The following is a 14,842-nucleotide window of genomic DNA, read 5'->3' on the forward strand; positions in this document are numbered from 1 at the left end:
GTAGCAGTTACCTATGGCAAGTGCTAGATATGGAACGGAAATGTTTGGGTTGTTGTTTTTATAAGAGAGAGAGGAAGAGGGTGGAGAGAGAGATTTGCTGTTCCCCTTATTTATGCATTCATTGGCTGATTCTTCTATGTGCCCTGACCAGGGATTGAAACCACAACCTTGGTGTATGGGGATGACACTCTAACCATCTGAGCTATCCAGAGCTGGCATGGGAATGTTTTTAATAGCCATGGCTTCCCCTCAGCATATCAATACACCAAGAGTAAAACAAGCAGTCAGAACATGTACCCGTCACAGGCATAGAAATAAACCAACAGTGCAGCACACAAAGGGCCTGCCAGCCAAAGACACATGGACTAAATGAAACTACATTCCTCTTGGTTGGGGTTTGATTAAGGGGAAAAAGAAATGCAAAGAAATCTCAAGATGACAGCAAATGCCAAATAGGAAAAGAAAGGCCAAAATGAGGAAATGTAAGGGTATGGAAGTGACATTTATAATCCTCCCTTATGACTTTGAGTCATATATTCCTACTCAGAATGAGAAGAAATAAGCTTAAATTCAGATTGGTGAGCACAGTTTTCTTCACTTCCATGATCCAGCTTCCTTGACCCACAGGAAGAGCATTCAGCTGAAAGGAACACAATCAGAAAGTGGCAGACAGAACTCATAGAAACACAGAATAGAATGGTGGTGACCAGGGGCTGGCAGTGGGGGAAATGGGGAGAGGTTGGTCAAAGGGTACAAACTTCCAGTTTTAAGATGAGTAAGTTCTGGGGGTCTAATGTACAGAATGGTGATTATAACTAATAATATTGTATTGCATACTAGAAGACTGCTAAGATTGTAATCTTAAATGTTCTCACCACAGAAAACAAATGGTAACTATGAAAATGTTAATTAATACTTTGGTGGTAATCATTTTGCAATATATAAGTATATCTAATCAACATATTATACACCTTAACAATGTTATATGTCAATTATATCTAAATAAAGCTGGAAAATTTTTAATTTTTGAAATAATAGACAATCTACAATAATAATTTTACAAACCAACAATTGAGAAATGTGATCTAACAAAGTTGTGCTGTTTTCTAGTGACAAAAGGCATCCTCATGGATACATAGTTTGGTACCAAAGGACTTGTGTGATGGAAGACAAAACATTGTGATTGGGTTTTTTCCAGAAAATTTCGGTGCATGGAATATGCAATGCAGTCCATAGATCCCTCCCTCCCCTAGGGCAGGGAGGGTGGGTATTTTCACCCTCATATCACTGGGACATTCAAAGGAACAATGCAAAAGTGCAACCCTCTAACTCCCTATTAATCATTGCCATTCTCAAGGAAATATGCTGAATCCTAAAGATTGTTAAACACCAAACAAAGTTCTCATAGTCACTCAGGAACATTTTTAGAAGCACCTATCTCCCACTTGGCAACCATCCCTAAGGGCTGCAAACTCATAAGGGCTGAAGCTGACTCTTAGTCAGGACTTCAGCTAAAGCTAAAATTAACTACCGGAATTGCACCTTGCGGCAACTGCACAGCAAAGAAAATTTCAAAGTGCAAATAATATGAAGTCAGAACTCAAGTATTGAAGTAAATCCCGGATTCTCATCCTATTGCTTCTACTGAATAAATATTAAAGATGTCTAAAAATAAGACATATATTCATTTAAGAGGTCATAATGCAGTAGAAGATCAAAAGTGTGTGTTTTGTTTGTTGATTTAAGATCCTAGTATAGTATTGCATTAATAATCTAAAGTGGAAAATAAAATTTCCTTGAAATAAGCAGGGATGAGGTTCAATCTACACAAAATTTAATGAAGTGAGAAAAGCTGTTGACTCACAGAATTCCTTATCACTTTAGTAGCAAGTACAGTGGAGCCTCACCTCTTTTGCCTCAAGCAATTGATGCCTACACACTTTTTGTATTTCAACTTTCCTTCTTCTCGATCTCTCATATTTGTATGTATGTATATGTGTGTGCGTGTGTGTGTGTGCACGTGTGTGTATATATAAACTCATTTACATTCTTCACATACTGAAAAAAAATGGCCACAAATTCTTTGTAGCTCTTCCCTTCAAGAAATGGAGCCTATAGGCTTGCCCTGTGACTTGATTATGACAATGAGACAGTAGCAAACATAAAAGAAGAAACATATTTTAAAAGAGTATGTACTGGGCCCCAACCAACGTAGCTCAGTGGTTGAGTGTCGAGCTATGAACCAGGAGGTCATGGTTCTATTCCCGGTCAGGGTATATGCTTGGGTTGTGGGCTTGATCCCCAGTGTGGGGCCTACAGGAGGCAGCAGATCAATGATTCTCTCTCATCATTGATGTTTCTATCTTTCTCCCTCTCCCTTCCTCTCTGAAATCAATAAAAAAATATTTTTTAAAAGTGTGTGTATTAGGTCTTGTCCTTTCTTACTGCTTTTGGAACCCAGCTTCCATGTGAAGAAGTCCAGACTGGTCTGCTGGATGATGAGAGATGTGAGGCCCAGTTTCCCCATCACTCCAGCCAACTACCAGGCAGGCGAATGAGGCCATCCAGGACCAGCCAGTATCTAGCTGACTACAAAAGTATAAGTGAATATGCCCAACACCACATGGAGCAGAGAAGAGATAGCCCAGTTAAGCCCTGCCTAAATTATCAACCATAGAATTATAAGCAATAAATGGTCATATCAAGCCACTAAGTTTTGAAGTAGTTTGTTATAGCAAGAACTAACTGATATACGAAGGTTTAATTACAAGAGACAATGCCTAAACTAAAGGAATAAAGCCAAAGACATAAACTTGTAGGCATCAGAGAACTAGAAGGAAAGGTATTCTTAGGGGGATGGTGAATAAAGGAGAGTCATCCCAAAATCATACAGCCAGGCACTATACATTCCTTGCTTTCAGTTGGCTTACCCAACCTAAAATAAACACTTTGACCAATGACTTGGGACCTTCACTCTGATCTGTATCATTAGAAACCATCTGGTAGAGTAAAAAAATGAAACATGACCCTGGTAATTATCAACATATAACTAAGACTTCAGTCTAAACAGCTAAGGATCTGCCTAGGCAACCCTTATAAAATAAAATGGGGTTTTAAGTGGAACAGTGTGACATTGTATAAGGAGGCCCTTCATTACACATAAAAGGACATGCTGTTCTACAAAATCAATAAGTGCTTTGAAGTGACAATGTCCTGGAACTAAAAAAGAAGTTGCCTATCAATCCACTCAGGCAAACCTAAGAGCTCTGAATCTTCATTAAAACTGAGGCAATTTTGTAAAACTACTCAGTATATGAAGCAACTTTCATCGTGTACTTTCAAATTGAAAATTAATGGCTGTGATTTTAGAAATGGAAGAAATGCAGGGCACTGTCCCCAGGTTTTTATACAAATCTGAATCAATGAAGAACTCAAAGCACATTGAAGGCTAGGAGGTCAGAAAAAAGTAGAACATGCAGACAAATCTCATTATTGGTTGTCTAACTGGGACTCAGGGTGCATGTCACCCCCCCGTCACAATACAGCTCAGATATCACCTGGAACAGCACATTGTCATAGGGTTCTGAGGCCCATTGACACTGAGCCAGTCCTATGCGAAGGTGTCATATTGAAAGGGGAGGACATCAGTTATCTCAAGGAAATGAACTAAAAAAAATTACAAAAGTTAAATATGAAGAGGAAACAATATTTCAGGGATGTCACCAGTGCCAGGTAAAAAGAAACAGTACCAAAGGAGTCCATCAATACAATACAATAATCAACATGGGAGGCTTTCAGAGACCCAGGTGGTAATAAAATAAATAATTTTCTAAAAAAGGTCATATTGCTACTAGGCATTAGGGACTCCAGAGTGGAAAGCACCCATCAAAAAAGACTGCCAACCTGGCCAATGTTTCTCAGTGGTTAGAGCATCTGCCCACGCACTGAAGGGTCGTGGGTTCGATTACCAGTCAAGATTCACAAAGTCCATCGTCAGCCTGAAGACTGAAGGGTTCCAGGTTCGATGCCAGCCGAGGGCACATGCCTGGGTTGCAGGCTCGATCCCCAGTGGGGGGCATGCAGGAGGCAGCCAATCAATGATTCTCTCTCATCATTGATGTTTCTACCCCTCTCCTTCTCCCTTCCTCTCTGAAACCAATAAAGAAATATATTTTTTCAAAGTCCACCCGGGTCCAAGGTGTGTGCAGCAGGCAACCGATCAATATGTCTCTCTCAGGTCAATCTCTCTCTCTCTCTCTCTCTCTCTCTCTCTCTCTCTCTCTCTCTCTCCCCCCTTCACCCCATTCCCTCCCTCTCTTCTATTCTCTCTAAAAATCAATGGGAAAAATATCAGGTGAGGATTAACAAAAAAGACAGGGAGAGAGAGAGAGAGAGAGAGAGAGAGAGAGAGAGAGAGAGACTGCCTAAGCTGATTTGTCATGTGGCTGTGTCTGTATTTGAGTCATAGGAAAAGAAGTTTCTTTAATTGGGTGCATACAGCAGACACCAAGTCAAATGAAATCATAAGTCTCAGTCACAGGTTGCCCTCAGCATCTATTTTGAAGCAGCTGAATCTGCAATGAAACAAAAGCAGAAGAGGGCCCCCTACTGCCAGGCAGTTCAATTTCCTTGGAAGTCAGCATTGCTTCTCTGTGCTGGGAAGTGAGAAACTATTGGTCAAGAGCCACTTTTCAGATCACAACCAAGGCCACTTTTCAAACCTGCCTTTGAGGTGTCCACTTAGACACCCATCTCAGGAGCTGTGCTAAGATAAGAGGAGTCTAGAAGCTTCTTCTTGTGATTGGCTCAAGCATAAATAAGCGGCCAGGATCACACATAACTTGGGGGTCACAACTAGGCTCCTGTTAAGTCTAGCCTATTGGTCAAGAGCTTTATTATCAGGCAGACCCAGGTTGCATTGGGGTTTCTATCACCTCCACCTCCTTCAATAGAAATACTATAATCTGGGTTAAGTAAAAGAAAATGTTTGTCAAGGACTTAGCACAGTCTCGATGTAGGAAGTTCTCATAGATGGAAGCTGCTCAGGGCGAAGCCAGCATGGATAAAGTGCATGACCTGGGTCAACAGAGCTAAATCAACGTTTTGATGAATCTCAATTTAATGTAGTCATTCGAGGTGGCTATTCAGACAACTACCACTTAGAAATCTGGTGAAATGTTTCATTTTTCAGTCAGCTATTCACTAATGGTGAGTCAGGGTCAGAGTTTGACCCCATTTCCTGTTCACTCTAAGATAACAGAAGCTCCAGATCCCAGCCCAGCTTCATCTTTAACTAGCTCTGGAGTCATGGGTAGAGAAATCCAAATACCTTTTATCCCACTTCACAAGAATTCTAGGGATTTGAGAGCCATCCAGTTAAAGAGCTCTGCCCGGCCTCTGGCACTGAAATATTTATCAGTCACAGGGCCAAGGCAGCGAACAATCCTTTAATCCCATAAGTAGGACCTGGACCCATTATTCAAGAATGCTCACTATGGCCAATTTTCATGGCCATGAAAATTGATCCCACCTTTAGTTCAACTCCAACCTTGAACCTCACAAGAGGAGAATCAGAGCACATATTTAATAATTTCTCAATGGTCTTCCCCAGGAAAAGGGAAGTATCTGGCATTGGCATCATCCTCTTAGAGATTCTGCAGGGCATAATCACATGCATCATCTCATTTGAGCTTCATTACATTTATCCCCATTAAAAAAATAAAAAAAAAATAAAAGAAAAACCAAGGCTAACAGAGGCCAATTGCATGGCTGTTCAGTGATAAAGCTGGGACTTAAGTTCAGCTCTTCTTAACTCTAAGCCCTCTTCTTAGCTTTAAGCCCAGGCCCCTTTCCATCACACCTGGGGAGAAGGCAAAGCATGCCAAATTTCAGGTCTCAATTCCAGATGTGTGAAAAATGTTAGCCACGGGATCATAATTTTCAACCACGAAACAAAATAAGAGGCAATGGTTTAGTCACAAAATAGTTCTAAGTAAGTCCCCACATGACCTCCATGGCCATGAGCTTAATGAGACTTTCCCAAAGTGAGGCACTGCCCAGTGCTTCAAACAGAGCCATCCTCAGAAATGTTCTGGTTAGTGACAACAGCTGCCATTTCTGACCTTCCTTCCAGGTAAGATGATGTGAAACGATTTGCTCACAGACTATGCTATATCCTGCTGCCAGCAGGTAAATCTCATACCTTTACAAAAACTGTTCAGTCAAGAATGTGTTTCAAACTATTTGAATTTTAAGGGGAAGCCAGGAGCAGTGGGAGCAGAGGGAACAGAAATCCCTTCTAATTAAAGGCAAGTTCATTAACACTTTCATACATATGGATTAGCCATTTAAAGCAAGGTTAAATGAGTGGCCTTGTGAAAAGATTTTTAATGTCAGGAATCTCATAAAAATTCCGTATGCTGCACCAGCCAATGCCCTTGACTCATTACCAGTGTCCTTTGTCCCCTCGGATTAATCCCTCAGGTCACTAGCCTAAACAAGGTGAATATCAGGTCCCCAGTGACTCCCCCCCCATAATTAGATTCTAAACATAATGGAGAGGAAGAATGATCATGGAAGAGGTCTGAACACCATCAGGATGTAGCATTTCTATGCTTAGGTATCTCAAGTCTTATCTATAGAGAGGGCAGGCAGAGCAATGCTGAAGCTGTAATTGGTGAAGATGCAGCTGGCCTTCAATTTATTTATGGGAGAAGGCGATGTTTAGTATTTTATTTTTCTCTGTACTTAGACAAAATTATGAAATGGTCTTGTTTGTCTCACTTGATCATGGCCTAAGTGACCATGCCTGATGTCAATGTTCTGTGTGATTGCTTATATCCTTATGTCCAACAGGAGACACAATGCCAGGCTCTGAGCACATAACCAACAACCCCAAGGCCTACCTGTGAGTGTCCAACAAGCTCCCAGATATCAGGGGCTGCACTTTAACAATGTGGAGATTTAAACTTTTTCTTAGGGAAAGTACAGATTATGAAGGGTTATGACAGCTGTGGTTAGGTAGACAGGCTTCTATTTGGCATCCTGATGGTGGGCAGATATATTTTGGAATATAACAAAGGAAAGGCCTGGTAACAAGATTAGGATGCAGGGAAAGGAGACAATATATTCTGTATGAGCTATAACTCTCAAGAAGACTGTGACATGCATGTTAAATGCAAGAATTGTCTCCATTCTAATAAACCTGGTAAAGTTTTCTGGTTAACAAAAGATGACAATTGCCCACTGTAGTTACCCAAGAATCTAAATGCAATTGGCATTCATTAGTGAGCTAGATGTCTTCATATCTTTGCAGTTGTACTTTTTTCTTTATAGCTGTTGAATGGCTATTAAAATCCTGACCATTGAAGTCTTACCTTAGATTTTGTTCTCAGCAGACATTATCAAAGTGCTGATAGTATCAAGTCTACATTAAACAGAAGGCAGCAATGCCAGCCGTGTCTTTAGCCCACACATCCCAGTAATGCAGCCCACATGTAGCGCATATGCAAAAAAATTAGTCAAAAAAAAAAACAGCACTTGAAATCAAGCAGTTTCCTTTTTAAAAAATTTCATTTGGAAAAAGTCTAACCTTCCTTTCTTGTATAGTCTGGAAGACCTATTGAGTCCCCAGCTTGTGGTGGAGAAGAATCCGCATGGATTCACAATGGGCAACTTGTCCAAAATCTAGTCTGTAACAATTCGTGAGCATCTAAGGTTATTCATAAAAATAAAAACTGCTACTTATATTTCCATGTAAAAATCCTCTAATGCCTATACTTTAAATTCCTTCAATAGTAACTTAAGGCACATTCCGTAGTGGCAGGGTTAATTCAACTCAATGAATAAGGTTAGACTTACTCAAGTGTATTAGGCAGGGAAGAGGACCAGTGAACTCAGGCAAACCATCTCCCTCTTCACCCGGGATTCCTTTTAGTATTGGTCATCATCCAAATGGCATCTCCAAATACCACCATTGTACCGAGAATCCATGAAACACATGGCTGTCACCTACACAGGTGATGTCATGCCGGCGGGTGTCTCCCTACACTGTGGCACTGCCTCCTATAATGTTTGCAGGCCTCCATGTTCTCAGTATTTCCAGCCTTTGAGAGATTTCAATTTGCTATATTTTTAGAGTACATGTGGCCTGTCACTTAGCAGCGTCACTGAAAGATAACATCTCAGTGATTACAGTGCTGACGTTTTATTATTTGATATTAAAATCCCATCTGAAATCCCAAGCCTGATAAGCTAAAAATGAGGTTTGAAAATAAAGCACCTGGCAGATCTGATTGCAGTCACTCAAATGGCATTTTGTTAGCTGGCAACTCATTATCAAGCTGGCACGGTTTCAATCCGCTGCCTTTCTAGGAATGGGATCCCTGTGCTCTCTATGAAGGTGATCAGGCTGGCCACGCTTCAGCTAGACACCCCATTTCACCTGTTCTCACGAGGGTCTTCTGTTATGCAAACTAGTGGGAAAGCAATTACATGCTCCAAAAGATTAAGACTAGAAATTTCACATTCAGAGAACTGTCATTTTCACCTCCTAAAATGTAAATTCTTACCAGATATTAAGATATATTTTTTCACATAATGTCACCTAATGATTGGAGGAAGCAACACCTCAGAAAGGAATGCTATCTCCCAAGTTCAATGAGAGTTCAGATTCCAAAGCTATGAGAGACTGCCTAATAGATGAAGGTATCATGGGATGGAATATATGCTTCTTCAGCTTTTCAAGGCCACTTGGAGGCTGGACACTGGCTAGTAACAAGCTAAATGCTCTGAATGGACATGAATGAAGTTTGAGCAAAGAGCAGCAGGACAGAAAAATGGAACTTAAACAAGAAATACACACACACACACACACACACACACACACACACACACACCATGGCTTGAGGAGAAATCTCCATGCATGGAAATAAAGGGGAACAGCTTGTACTACTCCATGCCAGAAAATGTGCTCCATGCTCTCACACAACAGAAGAACATGGTCACAACTTGTCCCAGATCTAATCTGGGACCCCAACTGTAATTGAATGGACCAGCAACTAAGATGTTATTCATGAAAATGAAAACTGAAGCCCCAAGATGTCCTGGTAATTTCCTATGGTGACAGTCAATAAGTGGAGATCTCAGAGGGAGGTCCCTCTACCCTCCTTGGCCTCTTCTCCTAGTGCAGAGAGAAAAACCCTAGCAGAATAGTTTCCATTTAGGACCATGTCAGCCTACTCACACAAGCTGAAACCTCTCTTTATGTATTATTGTTAGGCAACATCTTAATAATATTGAAGCATATTAAGTAGCATTTTATATTTAAACTAGAAGCCCAGTGCATGAAATTTGTGCACTGGTAGGGTCCCTAGCAGCTGCCGGCTGCCAGCTGCCAGCCGGGAAATCCCTCCCTTCCCCTGGCCAGGCCCACCCCCTGGTTGAACTCTCAGAAGACCTCCGAGTCAAGGGGACAATTTGATTACTATGCTTTTATTATATGGGATAACTACATTTAAAGGATTAAAAATAAACCAACTAAAATATAAGGGAAATTTTCCCATAGTTAAGAAAGGAAGTCAGAGGAGAAGGAAAGGAGAAAATGAAACAGCCTTTTGGTCTTGTCAAGAGGGCGCAGGCCAGGCTGAGGGACCCCCGCCCCACCCCCAGTGCACAAATGTCATGCACCGGGTCTCTAGTTGTTATATAAAAGTTATTAATAAAACACACTTACTGTAGACTGGCATAGCTCAGTGGTTGAGCATCGACCTATGAACCAGCAGGTCATGGTTTGATTCCCAGTCAGGGCACATGCCCAGGTTGCCGGCTCAATCCCCAGTGGGGGATTGTGCAGGAGGCAGCCGATCAATGATTCTCTCTCATCAGTGATGTTTCTATCTCTCTCCCTCTCTGAAATCAATAAAAATATATTTAAATAAATAAGTTAATTAATTAATTTAAAAAACAACACTTCCTCTTACCCCCAGGGTGAGAGAGACACATACAAAGATAAGAAATATGGTGTTATAAAGATAAGTGATACTGGGTGGTAGCTGGAACTCGAGGGAAGGAAAGCTGATTCAGCCCCAGCAGGAGAAGTTTGCAGGTGACATGAGAGAGAGAAGACAGGCATCCATGGGAGAATACAAGCTGGTGCAAGGATTGAAATCTGGGCAGAAAGGAAGTGGAGGAAAGAAAGTGGGAAGGCACTGTTTTCAGACCACACCAGGAGGCGGAGCAGACAAAGACTGACTAGTAACCACTATGACTCTGAATATCAAAACTCACACAACAAAAAAGCAGGACAATGCAGAACACATTTGGAAAATAAGTGATAGAACTTTTGAACATTCACACAGGGAGCTGCAGTTCCTATAACATACTGTGCATGGAGTAAGAATTTTACTAGAGGATAAAATTCTGAACAGAGAGTATTCTGATTTTTATGTGCATTAAAACAGAAAAACATATCCCATTAACCTAAGGACCCAGTATTAAAAAATATGCAATACAGCCAAAGCTGTAGAACGACCTTTAATAAAGTGTTTTAAAAATAATTAAGCTGCTAGAAGATTAGGCCTGTTTTTAATTTTCTTTATTTTGCTTACTTGTGTGTTGTTTTTTCTACGATCGTGAACTGCTCATAAAAAGGGGAAAGGGCATTTTTTAAACCCTGCCAAGAGTAAGTCTACAAAAAAAGTGTGTCATACATGAGTGGAGGTCAATTACATTGGCAAGTCAACACTTTCAGCAGGCCAGCATTTGCTCAGATGCAAGAGAGAGTCGGAAGCCTGAGATTGGGGAGTGAAGGACCTGCAGTGATGGCCGGTACCCACCTGGGTCACAGAGGCACTTGTAGCTGGTGCCCACGCTGCGGCAGGTGCCGTGAGCACAGGGGCTGAGCGCACAGAAGTCCACCAGCTGGGCACAGGTGGGGCCCGTGAAGCCAGCGCTGCAGCTGCAGCCAAAGCGCACCCCGTCGGCGTAGCAGGTCCCGTTGTTCTGGCACGGCGATGAGGCGCACGGGTCCACCTTCTCTTCGCAGGCGGAGCCGAAGTACCCTGCCAGGAAACGCAGACCCAGAGGATGGATTAAAAATTTTTAAACTGCATTTACACATAACAACTTGTAAACTGAGTACAGAATTCTTTTCCTCGTTGTGAATTGATTAGCCAATTAATACATTAATAGTCTGCAGGTATAAACAGAGGCAGGTACGGCAGGTTTTCTTAGTGTGGGTAATTGGAGGTTAAATTATTACTAAGTCCTGCGCTTCCAGTTTTCTTGCAATACAAAATATGACTGCTCAGATGTATAGACATGCAGGGACATGAACACATTTATATACGCATACATATGTGTGTCTATATATACTATGCAGGGGTGAGGAACCTTTTTCCTATCAATGACCTTTTGGATATTTATAACATCACTCGCTTAATATAATTTACTTACTATAAATTTATGTTGCTATGAAAACAAGCTCCTAGATTTATTGAATTTCAAGTCCTGCCTGTGGTTGCCTTGGCAGGGCCAGACCAAATGATTTTACAAGCCTTATGTGGCCTGCGGGCCAGACGTTCCCCACCCCTGATTAGAAAGATGTCAAAAATATATTAACAGTGATTACCTTCAGGAAAGTGGGATTGGGGTCAGTGCAGGGCTTTCACCCCTTATTTTATACACATTGCTGGGGAAAGATATTCCTCACTTTGCTTTAACAGGTAAAGATATAATACTGAATTTTAAAAATTAAACCCATGTAAAATAACACACAATAAAAAAACCTTTCTTTCATCTTTATTCCTTTGTCCCCCATTCCCTTCTCTAGAAGCAATCACTTTTGGCAGTACTTGGATATATATAAGTTGGCTATTGCACTAGATACACTGTGGTATATCCATACAGTAGGAAATTATTCAGCAATGGAAAGGAACTAAGTTATGACTCATGACATGACATAAATCAACTTCAAAAAATTATGGCTGGTGAAAGAAGCCAGCTACACAACACATAATGCATATTTCATTTATAAGAAATGCCCAGAAAAAGCAAGTCTAAAGATATAGAAAGTACATCGGTAGTTGCCTGGGGCTGGGGTGGGAAGAAGAGTTGACTTCAAATGGCCATGATGAGTCTTTCAAGGTTGATATAAATCCTATCTAATAAAGACGGAATATGCAAATTGACTGTCATTTCGCAACAAAGATGGCGGCACCCACAGCCAATAAGGATGGAATATGCAAATTAATGTGACAAAGATGGTGGTGGCCGGCCTGGAGCGAAGGCGGGAGGTGGCTCCCGGCCCTGAAGTGAAGGCGGGAGGCAGCTCCTGGCCCCAGAGCGAAGGTGGGAGGTGGCAGCCAGAGCAAAGGCCCAGGCCCTGGGTGCTGGAGAGAAACCGGTGCTGGCAGCCAGGGGAAGGAAGGCCTATACTTGCATGAATCTTCGTGCATCAGGCCTCTGGTGTTTTAATATTAGATTGTGGTGATGGTTGCACAACTCCATATATTTATTAAAATGCATTGAACTGTACTCTTAAAATGAATGAAATCTATGATATGTAAATTATACTTCAATAAAGGTTCTAAATTGCATTCATTTTAAATGTGTTTAATTGTATAGGTGATTTTTTATTGTGTGTGTGTGTGTATGTGTTTCAGTATTTCTCATTTTTAAAATGTCACATATTTATGTGTGTGGGTCTGTAGGCTTGTGTATCCATGTAGGTGTTTAACAATGCTTTGGGTAAAATCTATTTTTCTTTTAATATTTTAAGAGAAGTTTGAAAATTAAATGGAGATTATTCAAATTTTAGAAACAAGAGTTAAAGAATTTTACTCATATACAGTTTTTATTCCAATATTCTATTTCATGGTTTTTACCTCCTTTAAATTTATATTTACCCATCTGCACGCAGAACTAGAAATGCTGGTAGCTTCTGTTGCTATTGTTAAGGACATAGGGAATATACAAAACAAAAGTTGTCCCAGACTTAACCATCTGAAGCATCATCCAAAAATTGGCATAATCAACATGGTATTCTTCTGTCCAAAATAGAAAATTCAAAAATTATCTAATGCTATCCAACATTTTATAATGTTTTGGGTAGTTTTTAATTTTAGAAATAATCCTAAGAATGTATCACACAATCAGTTTTAATAACACTTCAATTCTCCCAAGAGTCCCCTTGCAGCCTAGAGTGGAATACAGTTCTATCCTTCATGAAATGTTTTCCATTTCATTCTGATTGCAAAGGAGACACTTAAGCACGCCGTTATTACCATAGGACAAATTGAGAAACCAGGGCAAGTCCTGACCCTTCTAATCTACTACTGCCCTGTTCCAGCAACAAGGCGAAATTACTTTCTCCATAAAGTTGTTGTGGGTTCTAAAAAGATATACATCAAAATTCTTAGAACAGCTCCCAGTCCAATGTTGAATGACTGAATAAAAAATGGTAATAAGAATAGAAACAGCTGACATCCTCTGGGGACTCCCACATTCATAAACACATTTGAACTCCAAAACACAAAAGAGCTCAATATAGGAGAACAAAATGGAATACTGCTTTGTGGAATTTATAATAAAAGCGCAATATGCAAATCGACCGAATGGCCAAACAGCAGAACGACTGTCCAGACCACCACACTATGACACGCACTGGCAACAGGCCAGCCAAGGCGGGTGCGATGTGATTGGTCGGGGGGCCCCACCATTGCCCCATGATCGCCCTGCAGAGGGAGGCCCAGGCGGGGCGAACGATCAGGGGGCTCCGCGATCGATCACCCTAAAGAAGGAGGCCCAGGCTACCCAGCTGGCAGCGCTGCGGTGGGTGGGTGGGGCCTCCTTCTGCGAGGCGATCGGTCATGGGGCTCCCAGTCCGAGAGAGGGCGCAGGCCCGGCTGAGGGATCCCCCAGCCCCTGAAGTGGATGATTTTTGTGGACCGGGCCTCTAGTATTGTAATATAAGTAAAAAAAATAACAATAGCAGTGTTTCTAAAATGACTAAAAGATGGATAAATTAGCCATACTGGAGGGATAATGTGTAGTCCTAATTGGAAGCTAACATATTTGAATTAATAATCCCACTTGAAGGTACAAAATGAAAAACTATTTGATATGTTAACCAAAAGATGCATTGAGAATAATGAAGATGGTGATATTTCTTGTTTGGAATAGTTTATTTCAAGTCATACAAACCTCATATGATGGACATCAGGAAATATTAAAATGAAAATACCAGAGCTCCAGAGAGAAACTCAAACACATGGGAGAAATACCAGCAGTGGAGAGCTTTAAAAACAACTCACTGTAATAAGGGGAAGTTTAGAAAAGGATGAAAGATTAAAGGATTAAAATGGAGAATAAACAAAACAGAACTACAAAGGAAATCTCTAAGGAATGCAGGGATAATGCAAAAAAAAAAAACAAAACACTATAATTTACTTAGTTGACTGTTACTTCAAGTTTTATATTTGAACCAGTATTTATATATGCCAGCTGACCATTTATTCTGTAAATAAAAAAGAAATCAGCACCCCTGAGATATACACATTATGGAAATCACATATTTAAGACCCAAAGAAAGCACTTCTGGGAGACTTTAAATTACAAAACAATGGAGTCACTCTATGGAGAAAGCTATCTAGATGTCAGAAGTTTCTGCAAGATTGATAAGGGGGGGTATGGAATAAAGTAACACTGGCATTTTTGCTGACCCTGTAAAGATCATTTATATAGAAGAAACGATATGTGTGGGCACTTAAAACCAAACACGTGATTTCACTGTCTTGGGAAATGGTTCCAGTCAGAAATTTAGAAAGTATACCTGATTGCTTCT

At 40.8% G+C, this 14,842-nt stretch overlaps 1 protein-coding gene across 1 annotated transcript in view; it reads right to left on the reverse strand.

Moving 5' to 3' along the window:
• The window catches only part of DNER (delta/notch like EGF repeat containing), a 154,350-nt gene that overhangs the window by 45,355 nt on the left and 94,153 nt on the right, over positions 1 to 14,842 (reverse strand). The window contains exon 8 of the mRNA XM_006082776.2: positions 10,836 to 11,060. Within this exon, the coding sequence (XP_006082838.1) occupies positions 10,836 to 11,060 (225 nt within the window). The remainder of the gene's footprint in view (positions 1 to 10,835; positions 11,061 to 14,842) is intronic.

This window comes from Myotis lucifugus, unplaced genomic scaffold, assembly GCF_000147115.1.
Source record: "Myotis lucifugus unplaced genomic scaffold, Myoluc2.0 scaffold_3, whole genome shotgun sequence".
NCBI classification, from domain to species: Eukaryota; Metazoa; Chordata; class Mammalia; order Chiroptera; family Vespertilionidae; genus Myotis; species Myotis lucifugus.